General features: G+C 42.9%; 1 protein-coding gene across 1 annotated transcript; it reads right to left on the bottom strand.

Moving 5' to 3' along the window:
• Positions 1–1062: 1062 nt before the first annotated feature.
• slc35c1 (solute carrier family 35 member C1) lies at positions 1063–13621 on the bottom strand. The gene is made up of 2 exons (XM_072272787.1): positions 12928–13621; positions 1063–2662 (listed from the first exon to the last, which is right to left on the bottom strand). The coding sequence occupies exons 1-2, from the start codon at positions 13430–13432 to the stop codon at positions 2103–2105; spliced, it is 1065 nt and encodes a 354-aa protein (XP_072128888.1). The 5' UTR covers positions 13433–13621; the 3' UTR covers positions 1063–2102.
• Positions 13622–18704: the final 5083 nt, after the last annotated feature.

The following is an 18704-nucleotide window of genomic DNA, read 5'->3' as shown; positions in this document are numbered from 1 at the left end:
GCCAGACACTCATTCCACTGAGATGCAACACTGAGCGTCATAGGAAGTCATTCCTGCCTGTGGCCATCAAACTTAACAACTCCTCCCTTGGAGAGTCAGACACCCTGAGCCAGTAGGCTGGTCCTGGACTTATTTCCTGGCATAATTTACATATTACTATTTAACTATTTACGGTTTTATTAGCATTTAATTATTTATGGTGCAACTGTAACGAAAACTAATTTCCCTTGGGATCGATAATGTATGACTATGACTACGACTATGAGTGTATATTTCTGGTCTTCTGTAGCTGTAGCCCATCCATTTCAAGGTTCGATGTGTAGTGTGTTCAGAGATGCTCTTCTGCACACCAGTGTTTGTAACTTGTAGTTATTTGTGTTACTGTCGCCTTTCTGTCAGCTTGAATCTGATTGGCCATTCTCCTATAACCACTATTCTCCTATGACCACCATTCTTCTATGACCACACTCATTAACAATTGTGATTTTGCCCACAGAACTGCCACTCACTGGATAGTTTGGTTTTTGCACCATTCTCTGTTAACTCTGGAGATGAGCAGCAGCTTCTGAGATACTCAAACCACCTCGTTTGGCACCAACAATTATTCCACAGTCAAGGTCACTTCAACTAAATTTCCCCCCCACTCTGATGTTTAGATTGAACAACAACTGAACCACCTGACCATGTCTGAATGCCTTTATGCATTGAGATGCTGACACAATTGGCTGATTAGATATTTGTATTAACAGGGTGTACCTAATAAAGTAGCCACTGTGTACTTTGTTCATAAACTGACTTTGAATTCGAAGTTCAAAGGAAATTTATTATCCAAGTACATACTGTATGTCACCATACACAACCCTGAGATTTGTTTTCCCTTTAACCCGTTATACACTAGGATTGGCAAAGCATCCTTTCAATTCAAGGCATTTCAAAACCTACATCTCAGCAATAGATATTAAAACCATTATCAACACTTGTATGTAATATAAAAAACATATTCAAAAAATTAATTCATAAGCCTTTATAAACCAAACAAAAGGATTGAAAGTTGTGGTAAAAGGTTTTATTTTCAGATGATCAAAAAGCAATTTAAACTTTTGATTAACAGGTTTACACCACGGCATGAAATGTATTGGAATCCTCAACAATGAAACAGTTTTTTTCCCCAACTCAATGAGTTTACCCTTTCAGTGAAAACATAAAAGTGTTTTAAGCAATCAAATTACTACAAGATAAATTCTCAAGAAACCCTTTCAGTTCTCCTTTATCCCAAAAGAATTATAATGCTTTTTGCTTTAAGGGTTACAAAGGATGAGATGGAATTGTGTCCTCTTCCCCTTCTGCTAAACAGTAGCAGTTAAAACTTGCATTCTATTCAGGAATTTGGTTATAGTTCAAAGAACTGAAATTCACGAGTTCATTATTATATTACATTGCACCATTGCCCAAGGATGAATTTCTAACCCAATGAGGACATCACAGGCAAAATCATCTCCCTCTTGCTCACCTTTAATCTTTTCCCAATTACCAGAATCACAGTTCAACAATTGCATAGACAGGGGTGGGGCAAAAGCAAATCATGGCTTTCATTAAAAAGGGAGTGTGAGAACAAAAAGACCCAACTAGTTTACGATGTTCGCATGAACAGCCAACCCCCAGGTTACACTGTATGAACAAGGGAGATCCCCCCATTTACTATATACCATAGCCTTAATTAACCACAGGGAATTTTAGGGAAAACCGAACAGAAGTGGCGTCAAGGCATCAGCTTGCTGTCATGGGCAGGAGTCAGCAATGCAACACTTCTAAAGTTGTCATGGCTCCCATGACAGCAATGATCTGAGGGAAGTTGGGAGTGTTACCATGGTGCCTTGAGTGTACTAGTCCTTAGTGCTGAGGACCCACTGATTTGAGTGGGCTGGCAAGTGAAGCTGGAGCAGTGCGGGAACAGTCCAGCACCGTCCAGCGTGTCTGCAGGGGAGACGGCGAGAGAAAGAGGGGAGTGCTATTGCAAAAATTCAACTATTCGGCAATTTCCATCCTCTATCCAGTCAAACTCCCTTTCCCAACACTCAAGTGTAACAGATCACGCCCTTGTTTTAGACCCGAGCTTCGCTCCTCTCGTAGCTCTTGTTTGACGTCTGCTCCTGCATCTTCCTCATTTCGACTCCCTTCACCCAGGTGTAGGCAAAGGAACCACACAGGACCAGCAGGTTACTAGTCCACCAGAGAACGGTCTTGACCTCTTCATAGTAGGACACGGCCAGGACCGTTTGCGTACAGGCCTTGGCCGTACCGGAGACGTTATGGGTCAGTGGGCTGGTGAACTTGATCTGTAGTCCCGTGACATATCCAATGGCAAAACCAAACACGCCTCCTAAAATCATCATCGCCCAAAAGTTGTAACTGCTGAGCTTGTCAAAGTTGAACAGGGTTTTCAGCTCCCCAGTGAAGGTAATTAATGGAATGAACAAGATGCAAGCGTTAACATTGTTGTAGTAGGTGAGTCTCCAGATACTTCCGTCTACTGCTGGCAGAACCTTCTTTGTATAAATGGCGTTCAGTGACACACACAAACTGGCCATTACTCCAAACATCACTCCAGTCCACGACAGACTGCCAGCAACTCCCTCCTGATTTATTCCCAGGCAAAAACCACCTGCAAAGAAATTACAAAATTATACACAAGGCGGCTGGAAACATTGACATTTTTAAAAAAATATGAAGAGCCAGTGGCCTTCCAGAATCTATAAAGGCAATTTTGATTATGGCGTTGTTGATACCATGGTACTGATTTCCACAATCTATGGACTCACTTTCAAGGACTCTACAACTCACACTCTCAACATTATTTATTTACTTAATTATTATTATTTTGGTTTTTCTTCCTCATGTGCACAGTTTGTTATCTTTTGCACATTGGTTGTTTGACTTTGTGCGCAGTTTTTCATTGATTCTATTGTATTTCTTTATATTTACTGCAAACGCCCACAAGAAAATGAATCCCAGGATAGCATATGGTGACGTATACGGACTTTGATAGTAAACTTACTTTGAACGCTGGATGGTCTCAATTCAGTGGTCACTGGTTGAAAGCTGAACAACCCACCTCACACCTACACAGTCAGTCACTATTCTATTGTGTTTTCATGTGCCTTGCTGCTAACTTAAGAAGAACTTCTCTTGCCAAGAGTCACTTTCATAAGTCACCTTATGTACAGATACTCCTGTACTTTATGACAATAAGCTAATCTAATGTAAATACAATCACAAGTAGTTACTTAAGTATCCTGCTTTGTAGGTTTACTTTTATATTTATACTTTTTGAACTTATTGTTTACTTAATGCAGCATCTGATCCAGAGTAATAATCACTGTTTCTTTACACTTGTCCACTGAAAAATGACAATAAACAATCCTGAATTTTGAACTGAATTGAGGAGATTTGGTGGGGTTGTTGATGGGTAAATGGGATGCCTGAAGCTCATATTTAAGCCTTTTGGCCAAAGAAGTAGGGAGAAGGAAAAGGAAACTACACTGCTTTGAATCGGTGGACTGGACTGTATTCAAGGATTCATCTTCAAATCTGGATGAGTATTCCGCAGTTGTTACTGATTCCATTAAAACCTGTGTGAATGAGTGTGAGCCTACAACAACTTGCTGTACATTCCCAAAATGAAAACCGTGGATGAACCAGGAGGGTCAACTGGTGAGGGCTAGACCTGTACTATTTAAGTCTGGTGTCCCGGGTCTGTACAAGAGAACCAGGTATGACTTGTCCAGGGCTATTTCAAGAGCGAAGAAACAATTCTGAGAGAGGTTGGAGGCAACATCGGATGCACGTCAACTATGGCAGGGTTTGCAAGGTATTACTTCCTACAAAGCAAAACCCAATAGCATGAATGGTGGCGATGCTTCACTACCAGATGGGCTCAACGCCTCCTATGCCCGCTTTGAAAGGGAGAATATAACTGTAGCTGTGAAGATCCCTGACGCACCCAGTGACCTTGAGGCTGACGTTAGGCTGTCTTTCAGAAGGGCGAACTGCTACAAGGTGGCAGGCCCCAATGGGATACCTGGGAAGGCTCTGAAAACTTGCGGGAGTATTCAAGGACTTCTTCAACCTCTCATTGCTATGGTTGGAAGTTGCCTCCTGCTTCAAAAAGGCAACAATTATAGCAGAAACCAGGAAGAGTAGTGTGGGCTACCTTAATGACTATCACCCAGCAGCATTCACATCTATGGTGATGAAATGGTTTGAGAGAATTGGGCACGGCTAGAGTGAACTCCTGCCTCAGTTTGTTCACTATCACTCAGTGTTTAACACCATCATTCCCACAGTTCTGATCGATAAGCTACCTAGGGCTCTGCAATTAGATCCTTGACTTTCTAACCGGAAGACCACAATCTGTGCGGATTGGTGATAATATCTCCTCCTCACTGACGACCTACACTGTGTTCTTAGCCCACTACTTTACTCCCTCTCTACCCAAGACTGGGTGGCTACGTAAAGCTCAATTGCTATTTATAAATTTGCTGTTGATACTGCGATTGATGGTAGAATCTCAGATGGAGATGAGAGGGTGTTCAGGGACGATATATACCATCTAGTTGAGTGGTGCTGCAGCAACAACCTTGCACTCAATGTCAGTAAGATGAAAGAACTGATTGTGAACTTCAGGAAGGGTAAGACAAGGGAACACAAACTCATCCTCACAGACGGATCAAAAGTGGAGAGAGTGAGCAATCTCAAGTTCTTGGGTGCCAAGATCTCGGAGGATGTAACTTAGTCCCAACACATCGATGCAGCTATAAAGGAGGCAAGACAGCTGCTATATTTCATCGGGAGTTTGAAGAGATTTGGTTCGTCACTTAAAACACTCAAAAACTTATATAGATGTACCGTGGACAGCATTCTGACAGGGTGCATCACTAAAAAAAAAACAACACACATAAAAGTTGCTGGTGAACGCAGCAGGCCAGGCAGCATCTCTAGGAAGAGGTGCAGTCGACGTTTCAGGCCGAGACCTTTCGTCAGGACAGGGTGCATCACTGTTTGGTATGGGGGTGGAGGGGTTTACTACACAGGACTGAAAGAAAATACACAAAGCTGTAAAATTAGTCAACTCCATCTTGGGTACTAGCCTGCATAACATCCAAGCCATCTTCAAGGCGTCGTCCATTACTAAGGATCCCCATCACCCAGGGCATGCCTCTTCTCATTGTTAGGAGGTACAGAAGCCTGAAGGCACACACTCTGTGATTCAGGAACAGCTTCTTCCCCTCTGCCATATGATTCCTAAATGGACATAGAACTCGTGAACATTACCTCACTTTTTAAAGAAATATATTACTTCCTGTTTTGCACTGTTTTAAATCTATTTAATATACATACATACTTACTGCAATTGATTTACTTATTTTATTTTTTTCTTTCCACATTATCACGTATTGCACTGTACTGCTGCTGTGAAGTTATGAAATTCCACGACACATGCCGGTGATAATAAACCTGATTCTGATTCTGAAGTGCAGTGATCTGCAATGTATTGTCTATAGTGGGGAGTCTAGGACCAGAGGTCACAGTCTCAGAATAGAAGGATGTCCCTTTAGAATAGAGATGAGGAGGAATTTCTTTAGCCAGAGAGCGGTGAATCTGTGAAATTCATTGCCGTGGCCAGCCAAGCCATTGGGTATATTTAAAGAGGAGGTTGACAGGTTTTCGATTAGTGAGGGTGTCAAAGGTTAAGGGGAGAAGGCAGAAGAATTGGGTTAAGAGGGAAAATAAATCAGCCAGGGTGGAATGGTAGAGTAGACTCGATGGGCGAAATGACCTAATTTTGCCCCTATGTCTTATGGTCTGAGAAGGCAGTGGAAATAATGTTATTTCAATGCTGACCAGTACAAAAGTTTACAATAGTTTTGATGGAACACAGCAACTCTTTGCAAGTGGTTTTCAGCAGGTTGATTCATTACATTTACCAGCATCACCACCCTGATGACCCTCTGTTCGAAATAATCCGCCTGGATAGAAAAAAACAAAAGCTTTTCACTGTATCTCAGTACACACGTGACACTAATAAACCAATAACAGCCATGCAGAGTGTGGAATAGAGGCTTGAGGATTGGAGTAGCCGCTTTCAAATCTCTGATGCTCTAGGAATACAAAACTTGGACTTCCTTTTTTTTTTGAGATTAGCTTACAGGCCCTTCTTTAAAATGTGTGTACCCAAAATGATTTAGGTCCCTTAACATTTTACCACTGAGGACATTGCTCCTCTCTTCATTCTGCTCCTTTCCAGACGCCAACGCATCATCTCAAACACCTCACCCACATAGTTCCAACAAAACCCACCAAAAGGAGCGGCATTGTAGCCTCGCATTTAGCATACTGCTGTTATATTGCCAATGGCCTGGGTTTAATTCCACCACTGTCCATAAGGAGTTTGTACTTTCTCCCATTGACTGTGCGGGTTCCTCCTGGGCACTCCAGGTTCCTCCCACGTTCCAAAGACAATAGACAATAGACAATAGGTGCAGGAGTAGGCCATTCGGCCCGTCAAGCTAGCACCGCCATTCACTGTGATCATGGCTGATCATCCACAATCAGTATCCAGTTCCTGCCTTATCCCCATAACCTTTGATTCCACTATCTTTAAGAGCTCTATCCATCTCTTTTTTGAAAGCATCCAGAGACTTGGCCTCCACAGCCTTCTGGCGCAGAGCATTCCATATATCCACCACTCTCTGGGTGAAAAAGTTTTTCCTCAACTCCATTCTAAATGGCCTACCCCTAATTCTTAAACTGTGGCCTCTGGTTCTGGACTCACCCATCAGCGGGATCATGCTTCCTGCGTCCAGCGTGTCCAATCCCTTAATAATCTTATATGTTTCAATAAGATCTCCTCTCAGCCTTCTAAATTTCAGAGTATACAAGCCCAGTCGCTCCAATCTTTCGACATATGACAGTCCTGCCATCCCGGGAATTAACCTTGTGAACCTATGCTGCACTCCCTCAATAGCAAGAATGTCCTTCCTCAAATTTGGAGACCAAAACTGCACACAGTACTCCAGGTGTGGTCTCACCAGGGCCCCGTACATCTGCAGGAGGACCTCTTTGCTCATACTCAATTCCCCTTGTTATGAAGGCCAGCATGCCATTAGCTTTCTTCACTGCCTGCTGTACTTGCATGCTTGCTTTCAGTGACTGATGTACAAGCACACCTCATTGTGCTTCCCCTTTTCCTAACTTGACTCCATTTAGATAACAATCTGCCTTCCCGTTCTTACCACCAGTGGTTAACCTCATGTGGGTTAGGAGGTTAATTGGTTACACGTGTGTAATTGGGTAGTACAGACTTGTTGGGAAGAAGGGCCTGTTACTGTGTTGTATTTCCAAATAAAGTAAATTGAAAATAAACAGATAATGAATATTTCCATCATACATTCCACAATCATTGATACATTCAATTTTCCTGCTTTTGCATTCCATCGAGATTTCTGTCATCTCATGATACCGCCCCTCTAGCTATTCAATCTCTCCTTCCTTCTACCCTATCAGGGACCATTTTGCCTCGTTCCCTCTACCATTCTGTATCTTATAACTGGTTCTCAGATGAAAGGTCATTTACCCCAGACATGCTCTCTTCCTCCACAAATACTACCTGACCTGTTGAACATCTTCAACATTCTGAGCATCCATGGTAGTTTGTCCTTTGAACTGCACTGAATCTCAATCTGAACACTCACAGCAAGTCACGGGCTTTAAAATCTCTGTATTTTTCTGGAGCTGGACCTTCACAGAGTCTTAGAAAAGTACAGCACAGAAACCCGCCTTTCAGCCCATCTAGCCAATGCCAAACTATTTAAATTGCCTACTCCCATTGACCATTGACCTGCAGCAGGACTATAGTTCTCTATACCTCTACCATCCATGTACCTGTCCCAACTTCTCTTAAAGTCAAGACAACAAAAACACTACGATCAATTTACTGCACAAGAATTAGCAAGAACGAACAGTGCAGAGCACTCCTAGCACATAGAACACTTCAGCTTAGTACAGGCCCTTTGCCCCACCATTTTTGCTGACCTGTTAACCTAATCAAAGGTCTAACTAACCCTTCCTCCTACATAGCCCTCCATTTTTCTATCATCCATGTTCCTAATGTATTTGCCTCCACCCCAGGCATGGGGTTCCACACACCCACTACTCTGTGTGGGGGGGAAACCTCTCTCTAAAATGCCTTCTATACTTGCTCCAATCACCTTGAAATTGTGCCCCCTTGTAATAGCCATTTCTGCCCTGGGAAAAAGTCTGTGGCTGTCCACTTGATCTATGCCTCTTATTTAATGCAATTAGCAGAAATGTTACTGGATGAAGACCTACACCCAAAACATGAGGACAGATTTACCATAGATATTTACCAATGAGACCTACAGGATTTGATTTCTGACCTTGCAGAATTATCCACATTATTGTTAAGTCCCTGGGACATTTTAGTATATCAGATGCTCTGTAGAAATGCAAACTTGTCAAAAGATTGGAGCGACTGGGTTTGTATACTCTGGAATTTAGAAGGCTGAGAGGGGATCTTATTGAAACATATAAGATTATTAAGGGATTGGACACGCTGGAGGCAGAAAGCACGTTCTCGCTGATGGGTGAGTCCAGAACCAGAGGCCACAGTTTAAGAATTAGGGGTAGGCCATTTAGAATGGAGTTGAGGAAAAACTTTTTCACCCAGAGAGTGGTGGATATATGGAATGCTCTGCGCCAGAAGGCTGTGGAGGCCAAGTCTCTGGATGCTTTCAAAAAAGAGATGGATAGAGCTCTAAAAGATAGCGGAATCAAAGGTTATGGGGATAAGGCAGGAACTGGATACTGATTGTGGATGATCAGCCATGATCACAGTGAATGGCGGTGCTGGCTCGAAGGGCCGAATGGCCTACTCCTGCACCTATTGTCTATTGTTAACACCACACCTTCTTTCTTAGATTACAATACACTTAAAACTGTTTAAAGCATCCTGCAATTAGCTAATACGAGCTACTTTTTTTTCTTTGAATGTTCAGCATGGTCAGTCTATGCCAGGGGTCCCCAACCTGGGCCCCATGGACCCCTCAGTTAATGGTAGGGGTCCATGGCATAAAAAAAAGTTGGGAACCCCTGCCCTACTTGATCAAAAGTGGTCAGCAGTGCAGAAGGCGATCAGCTTGAAGAACTGGTGAAGAGCTATGCTGAGCCCAACACGCTGATGCAGTTATGAAGGCAGCACTTTAGTACCTATATTTCATTAGGAGTTTGAGAAAATTTGTTATGTCTCCTAATCTGTTATCTGTCAAGTAGGGGACCGTGCACAATCCTGATTTGATGGAGACAGACGTGAGTGCACAGCGGAACATCTGGGAAACTTCTGAAATGCCCGCTTCGCTGCCGCTGCTACTGTGTGGTAACCGGAATCTCCGGAGCAGAAGGCCCTAAAATCCTCGGCTTTGTGTGTTTCAGCGGCTGGGGAGAGGTCGAAGGCGCTCAGCAGAGAATGGCGCTTGGGAGGCTGTATCGGAGAGGCTGCTCGGAAGCTCGGAGTTTTCAGACGGATGGACTCAGGGTCGGCTGCTTCCAAGGCATCGGCAAGTTGATGGTGCCTGGAGGTTTATGGCAGGGAGTTTCTCCCTTTTGCCGCCTGCTATCGGGGACCCGGGAATCGATCGACTTGAGACTTTTTTTTTTTTTTTTACTGTGCCCATGGTCTGTTCTTCATCAAATTATGGTATTGCTTTGCACTGTTATAACTATATGGTATAATTATGTGGTTCTGTCAGTGTCAGTCTTTGATCTGTCTTGTTTTCTGTGATATCACTCCGGAGAAACATTGTATCATTTCTTAATGCATGTATGCATTTCTGAATGACAATAAAAGAGGACCGAGTGTTCTCATACACTAAAAAAAAAATTTCTAGAGATATAGCATGGAGAGCATTCTGACTGGTTACATCACTGTCTGGTATGGAGGGGCCACTCTACAGGATTGGAAAATATTGCAGCCAATTGCAAACTCAGTCAGCTCCATCATGGGCACTAGCCTCTCCAGCTTCAAGGACATCTTCAAATGGGTGATGCCTCAAGGTGTTGGAATCCATCATTACAAACCCCCATCACCCAGAACAAGTCCCCTTGTCACTGCTACCACCTGGGCGGAGGTACGGGACACTGAAGAGACACGCAGTGTTTTACGAACAGTTTTCCCCCTCTGCCATCAGATTTCCGAACGGTCCCTGAATACTACCTCACTATTTTGCCCCCTTTTGGACTATTTATTTTTATACATTTCTTAATGCAATTTGTAGGATATTTTTGTCTTGCACTGTACTGAGCAAATTTTACAACACATATCAGTGACAATAAACATGATTCTGATGGAAAGAGGCCGTAAAAATCAACACATCTATGCTGAATAATAAGCATCTGTGTTAACTCATCTTCCAGTACGTGGCGTGTAGCCTTTTCAGACATCCCACCCTGCAAAAACTCATTTCGGGGAGGTAGCAGCACCGCAACCCCCCTCCCACCCCCGTGGTCGACCTCCAAGGGTGTATGTAATACTTTGTTTAGTGACTTTGTCTAATCTGTAAACCAAGTTGGGTATATGCAGAAAATGTGACATTAAAATATGTACTTATATTATCATGTTTATTCTATTACAACTTTAAGCAAGTCTACAGGGAGTTTGGCGTCATCACATAGGACATCAATAAAGTAGCTCCTCAGCAGCCAGCCAGCTAGCTTAAATAACGTTAGCTACGATAATGAACAAATGACACTTGTTAAACTCACCTCAAAATGTCTTTTACATTTTAACCCACCATGGGCGACAGAAAAGTCACTGTTACAAACAGTGCAGAGAGCAACACTGCCATTATTTTTGAGATCGACTGTAAAGCCTGCCACAGAGAGAACTGATTGGTCTCTCTTCGTGCCAAGTAGACCTATCAGGATGCTCGCTCTCCCTCTCAAAAAAAATCGATTTGCGGGATATTGTATATAATTTCAGGGAACCACTATCAATATGCAGGAGGCTCCCGGAACTTCTGGGAGAGGTGGGATGTCTGCCTTTTACTTGGCTTATTTGGAGATACTGCATGGTAACAGATCCTTCTGGCCCATCTCCTTACAGACAGTGATGGGAATTGAACTGTGGTCATTAGCACTGACACTAACTGCTAAGCTGCCACATTGCCCCATGCCTTCTCTTCCTTGGCAGTTTAAGTATTCATCTGGACACTTGGCAAATTATAAAGAAGGCATGGCAGCACCTCTACTTTCTTTGAAGTTTGTGCATATTCAGCATGCCATCTAAAACGTCGACAGGCTTCCATAGATGCACGATGGAGAGTATTGGGGCTGGACGCATCACAGTCTGGCATGGAAACACCAATGCCCAATAACTCAAAACCCTACAAAAAGTAGTGAATTCAGCCCAGACCACAGGAAAGATCTCCCACAATTCAACGTATCAAGGACCCCCCCCCCCCCCCACCACCATTCAGGCCATGTCCTCTTCCTGCCGCTCCCATTGGGAAGGAGATACCGGAGCCTCAGGTCCCACATCACCAGGTTCAGAAACAGATATTACCCTTCGATCATCAGACTTCGGAACCAAAGTGGATAACTTCACTCACCACAACTCTAAACCGATCCTACAACCCATAGACTCACTTTCAAGGACTCTACAATTCATGTTACTTATTTACTATTTACCATTACATTTATTTGTGTTTGCAGTCTGATTGATTGTCAGCCTTTGGTTCTGTGAAGTTATTCATTGATTCTATTGCATTTCTTTGTTCTATTGTGAACGCCTGAAAGAAAGAGAATTGAGGATAATATATAGGACAACTACATACTTTGAAAATAAATTTCCTTTGAATTTTAGCCATTTTACTTCCAACACTTTGTCCAGTCATGTGATCGAGGTACTTGCCATTCTGTGGGTAAAAGTAGTTTTCCTCAGATCTCCCTTTATCCCCAGGTTTGGGGAATCAAGAGTGAGAGGGCAGAGGTTTTAGGTGAGAATGGAGGAGTTTCACAGGAGCCTGGGGCAACAGTTTCACCCAGAGGGTGGTTGGTATATGGAACAAGCTGCCAAAGGAATTAGCTGAAGCAGATACATTAATAACATTTAAAATATACTTGGGTAGGTTTTGAGGCTTATAAGGTCAACTGGCCAAACCTTGGCAAATGGGTGCCTTGGAGGTGGATAGAACCCAGTCTATCACAGGCAAAACCGTCCCCACCACAGTACATTTACATGGAGCACTGCTACAAGAGAGCAGCATCCATCATCAAAGGACCCCCACCATCCAGGCCATGTCCTCTTCCTCTAAAGGAGGTACAGCAGCCTGAGACCCCCCACCACACCCAGATCATACTTATCCCCCAACAACGATCAGCATCCACTCTGAACTGATTCTATGACCTACAGACTCATTTCAAGGACTTCCTACAACTCTTCTCAATATTGTTATTATTTGCAAAGTTTGTTTTCTTTTGGACATAGGCTTTTTGTCCGTCTTAATGTATAGCTTTTTTTGTTAAATTATATTGTATTTCTTCCTTTTCCTATAAATGCCTGTAATCAAATGAATCTCAAGGTAGCGAATATACCTATTTTGATGATAAATTTACTTTGTACTTCTGGGCCGTTACTGGTTTCCTGCACTCTATCCTGTACTTTCCCCCAGTTTTACACACCCCCATCACAACTCTTAACCTCCTCCACTCCGGAGGAAAGAGACCTCGCTTCTCCAATTTCTCTTCCTCACCGAAACATCCCATCCCCGGTAACACCCGATAATTCTCCTGTGCAAGTTTTCCAGGCAAACATACACGCACTGTCAATTGCTAAGCAGCTGGTTTCATAATTACCTATAATGATACCACAGCACAGTATGGCTCGGAGCGAAGTCGTCTGCTTCAGCATTGCATAGGACAAGAGGACGTTGAAGACGGTGGTCAGCGAACGTCCAACGTTGTAAAACGCCACCCCGACATACTTGAGGCAGAGGTTATTAAAAGTGATCATCCCGATGAAGACCACGGAGAGCGGGAGAACTTCCCTGGAAACCTTGAGGTCGAAGGTAATGGACGGGAAATCCACCAGCCCGGGACAGAATGTGGCTAGTGCGTTCAGGAAGAAGCAGAGCAGTACTGTCACCAGACACTGGAAGCAAGTCACAAACAGGGGGGCGTCCAGTTGCAGAGCCGGACTGGCCAATAGGTACTTGTTCAAAAAGATCATCGTGATCGATACGAACCAATACACGACCACCACACAAGTGATCTTCACTGCCTTCACTGCAAAGGACTCGGAACTCCCCTGCTCCACGTTGGACAACGCCATTTTGAGGATATGGGATCGTTTTAAGTTCATGAATCCAGCAACAACATGTGATTAAAAACAAGTCATGCAATGATATTATTTTCCTTAAATAAAGTAGACAATAAAACGGTAACAATTAAAATAACAAGACGAAATAAATTACAGTATATACAGGCTCAGGGCACCACTCACACATAGACCCACAAACCAAGCGTATCCAGTCACAGCCGACCCGGCGCACCCTCCACTTCCGGGTAACGTATCAAATTCATGGTCGCCCAGCAACTAGCGTTCGAATGGGGTTCCACGTTACAGCGTCACATCGGGAAGCGCAGCTGGGGCTGGCATCCCCGCGTCTGCCAATGATTTGGCTTGCCGGTCTTGGGATGGGGGAGGCGATAAATGCAAGCCTCTCCCTCCTTCCCTTCACCCCTTCACGCCCCGGGGTCCGAAGTGTGAAGTAAAACGGAAAATGTTGGAAATGCTCTATGGAGGAGACAGAGTTTACGTTGCAAAACCCTTTCGCTTTGAAGATTACACTATGGATGTACGGACCACGAATTTTTTGCATTATTTCTTCCTCTGTGTGTGTGTATATATATGTACACCCAGCTCCGGATTTTTTTTCCCTCGCGGTTTAGTTCCGAAGCCTTCCCCATAAGTGGATGGAGCGGAAGTTTTCCTTCTCTAGGATGGGCTGCCAAATACAGCTGACGAGCCCCACCTGCACGAAGCGACTGGTTTAAAGGTGCCAGTCAGCTGCCTTTGTCCGTTCTCCTGTCAGTAGACTCTGTTTACTGCTCTTTATAGTATTTTTTGATATTCAGAATTTTTTCATTTAATTATCTTTGAGAGCGTCCTTGCAGTTATATATATAACTGGGCAAAAGTCTTAGGCACCCTAGATTTTTAAACACATTTTGTTTTTGTCTTCTGCATTAGTATGTCTGTAGAAAAGAGCAAATTTTAGATTTCCAAGCAATAATTTTCCAAACAATTAAATAATAGATTTTTTTTGTATTTTTGTTAAAGAACGTAACACACTAAGAAAAATACCACTTTTCAAATTAAAAACTTTATTACTTTGTAGGTATGTAACATGATTAAAGAAAGATAACAAACAGGTGCTAATGATAAATGACAACAGGAGTTCAATAAACTAAACTGATTAACTGAAATAGAAACGGGTGTGGAAGGAATCATATGAGTGAAGGACAACCAAGGTAAAATGTGAGGGTGTGACAGCTTGACCTTCAAATTATCAATTTTTACACCATGATAAGGATGAGCATAGCAATACGACACAAAGTGGTCATCTTGCATCAGCAAGGTCTCTCACAAGCAGAAATTTCATGACGGACAGGAGTTTCAAGATGTGCCATCCAAGCTCTTCTGAAAAAGCACAAAGAAACGGGCAAGGTTGAGCACCAGCAACGCTATGGTCAGCCATGGAAACTGAGTGCAGCAGATGAGAGATACATCAAACTGATGTCCCTTCTCAATCAGAAGAAATCCAGCATTGCTATCAGCTTTGAACTCCCAGAAACCACTGGAACCCAAAATGTGTGCCTCTACAGTCCGGAACAGTCTTGTCAGAAGAGGTCTTCATAGAAGAATTGCTGTCAAAAAGCCAAAAGTGTAAACAAAGCCAAGAAACTGACCTAGCTACAAAAAACACAGACTGGGGTGTTGAACATGCCAACAAATGCTCCAGACTGACAAGTCAAATTTTGAAATGTTTCACTCAAACAGAGGCGGTTTGTTCATAGAAGAGCTGGAGAACGCTGCGTGGATGCGTGTCTGCAGCCAATAGAGAAGATTCTCTGCAGGGTTGGGGCTGCACTTCTGCAAAAGGAGTTGGTGATCTGGTCGGGATCAGTCGAATCCTCAACGCTGAGAAGTACAAGCAGATTCTCATCCATCACCCATCAGGCACTGCCAAGCCGGAGGCGTCTGATCGGGCCCAACTTCATTCTGCAGCAGGAGAATGACACTAAACACTCAGACAAGGTGATAAAGAACTGTCTTCAGCAAAAGGAGAAACGGGGAGCTCTGCAACAAATGATATAGCCTCCAGAAAACCCTGATCTCAACAACATTGAGGCTGTGTGGGAAGAACTGTGGCAAGTTCTGCAAGATGCTTGGAACAACCTATCAGCCGATGTTCTTAAAAAACTAAGAGAAATGATGTAGTTTTAAAGGTAAAGGGTGGTCACACCGAATATTGTTTTGATGTAGTTTATTTTTACTGCTTACTGCTTTTTGTAGTAATTTTGATACTTAAGAAACTTTAATTTTATTATTTTTAAAGTGAGATACTTTCACAGAATTCTTTTTACATGTGTCTAAGACTTTTGCACAGTACTGTAATGTGTGTATATATCTATATCAGTGGGAGGATGGAAGTTTGGCGAGGTTATAAAGGGATGATGTCAAATGGCAGGCGTGGGTGGTGTTGCTTCCAGTAGGTTGTTTCTAGAGTTTTATTTTATGGCATTGGTGATGTTGTCTTTTTCTGAATGAAAGCTCTCCAGTTAATCCCACAGCCTGCAAACAATTACTCAGAAAATTATTTTTAAATATCAGTTTACTTATTTAGAGATACAACATGGTGATGTGTCTTTCCAGCCTCACGAATCTGTACCGCTCACAATTGATGGAATTAGTCAGACCTGTTGAAGCAATACATGTTTCTGTCCTGTTAAACAAATCCAACCAGATATTTGTAATTACATTAGCAAGCTTGAGAGTGCAAGGAAAATCTAACAGCCCACTGTTGTATCTCCTTAAAAAAAATGAGGCCAGTAGGATTGTGTGAGTGTAAGAGTTGACCATGGATGTTGCGTTCTAACTGTTTAGATACACAAGCCTGGGCAGTACAATATGGAGAGCAAGCTGTTGCCCATGTAGCATGCTCCCCCTCTCCACGCAACGCAAAGGAACAGCAAAGGCCAATACAGTTTGGTACCAGCTGCGTCACGGGAGTTGCCAGTCAGCGTTGACCTCAACAAGGGGCTGCCTTAGGGACTCCAGCTGTGGATTTATCCCTCAGGGTTTACTCCTGAAGCCTTCTCCATGAGTCAGTATAGCTGCAAGGCAGCGGAGGTTTGAGATCCGAGTTTTCCTTCTCCTAGGTGAGCTGCCAGCCACAGCTGGTGAGCCCCATCTGCCCGAACCGACTGGTTTTAAGACGCCAGTAACCCACCTTTGCCCCTTCTGTCAGTAGGAACAGTTCCGCCGGGATTAGTAGCTAAGCCATTTGTGAAGGCCAGGAACTGGACTTGGTTGTCAGAGGCTGTCTGAGGCGTATGCTGCTGGGAGCATTTAATAGTTAGTGGAGACTTGTCCCCATTAAAACCCCTGCTAGAACGACCTGAAGGAACCAGCCAATAGGATTGATCCTGAAGCAATTGGTGAAATAGCAGGAATTCAAGGCTGCCCAAATCCGACAATGCCAAAACTTGAAACCTCGCCCCATCGTCAGACAGCTGCTGCCTCACTGATAAAAGTTCACAAAGTAGATTTATTATCCAAGTATGTATATGTCATCATATACTACCCTGAGATCCATATTCTTGTGGGCATTCACAGTAGAACAGAGAAATACCATAGAATCAATGGGAAAAACTGCACACAAAGGCTGACAAACAATCAATCTTGCAAAAGAAGACAAACTGAGCAAATACAAAAAATATATAATAATAAATATTATTGGGAACGTGAGTGGTAAGAGTCCTTGAAAGTGGCTTGCATAAATGGACCATTTGTACATTAAAATAAAGTCTTGATCTCATAATCTCATGGTCCTTGCACCTTATCTGTTGTTCACCTGCATTGCCCTTTCCCTGTAACTCTATTTTCTTTGTTTTAATTATTGCTTTTTCCTTGTACTGCCTATTACAGTTGCAAGAAAAAGTTTGTGAACTCTTCTCAGTTACCTGGTTTTCGGCATTAATTACTCATAAAATGTGGTCTGATCTTCATTTAAGTCATAATAATAGACAAATACTATCTGCCTAAGCTAAAAACACACACAAACAATTGTACTTCTTGTCAGTACAGAGTACATCATTTAAACAATCACAGTCTAGGTTCAAAAAAAGTCTGGGGTGATGCCTTCTACAGAAGCTATTTAGAGTCAGGGGTTTCAATCAATGAGATGAGATTAGAAATGTGGGTTTTAGAGGTGCCCTGCTCTATAAAAATGACACACAGTCAGGTTACCGACAGAGCCTGCTCTTCTCAAGAAGGATCTCTTTATGTGCACCATATCAAACCAACTTTCAGAGGACCTTAGAAGAAGAATTGTAGAGATGCATGAAGTTGGAAAAGGCTACAAAAGTATTTCTAAAGACCTGAAAGTTCATCAGTCCACAGTAAGAGAAATTGTCCACAAATGGAGGAAACTCAGTACTGTTGCTACTCTCCCTAGGAGTGGACATCCTGCAAAGATCACATCAAGAGCACAAAGTGCAATGCTGCAGGAGGTAAAAAAAAAACCGAAGGGTAACAGCAAAAGACCTGCAGAAATCTCTAGAACTTGCTGAGGTCTCTGTTCTTGTGTCCATTATAAGAAAAACACTGTACAAGAAAGGTGTTCATGGTAAGACACCACAGAGGAATCCAAATACTCTCCAAAAAAAAAATTGCTGCACGTCTCAAGTTTGCAAAAGACCTCCTTGGTGTTCTACAACGCTTCTGGGACAATGTTCTGTGGACACTTGAGACAGAAGTTGAACTTTTTGGCAGAAATACACACCACTATGTTTGGAGGAAAAAGGGCACTGCAGACAAACACTAAAACCTCATTCCAACTGTGGAGCCTGGTGGAAGGAGCATCATAGTCTGGGCTGCTTTGCTGCATCAGGGCCTGGACAGCCTGCAATTATTGAGGGAACAACGAATTCAAAATTGTATCAAGGCATTTTACAGGAGAATGTTGGGGTGGTGGTCCATCACCTGGAGCTTAATAGAAGTTTGATTATGTAACGTGACAATGGTCGGAAACACAAGAGTAAACCAACAATAGAATGGTTTAAAAAGGAGAAAATTTGTATTTTGGAATGGCCAAGTCAGAGTCCAGACCTTTGCTAATTGAGATACTGTGGCATAACCTGAAGAGGGCTGTCCATGGAAGGCATCCCAGAAATATTGGTGAACTGAAACAGTTTCGTATGGAGGAATGGTCTAAAATTGCTCCTTGTCATTTTTGTGCAAGTCTGATCAGCAGCTACAGGAAACATTTGGTGGAGGTTCTACCAGTTATTAAATACAAGGGAATGCATACTTTTTCCAGCCTGGACTATGAATGATTAAACAATGTG

Source organism: Mobula birostris, chromosome 11 (assembly GCF_030028105.1).
Source record: "Mobula birostris isolate sMobBir1 chromosome 11, sMobBir1.hap1, whole genome shotgun sequence".
Lineage (NCBI taxonomy): Eukaryota > Metazoa > Chordata > Chondrichthyes > Myliobatiformes > Myliobatidae > Mobula > Mobula birostris.
Note: the sequence above shows the minus strand (reverse complement) of the source record. Positions and strands in the feature narration are given on the sequence as shown.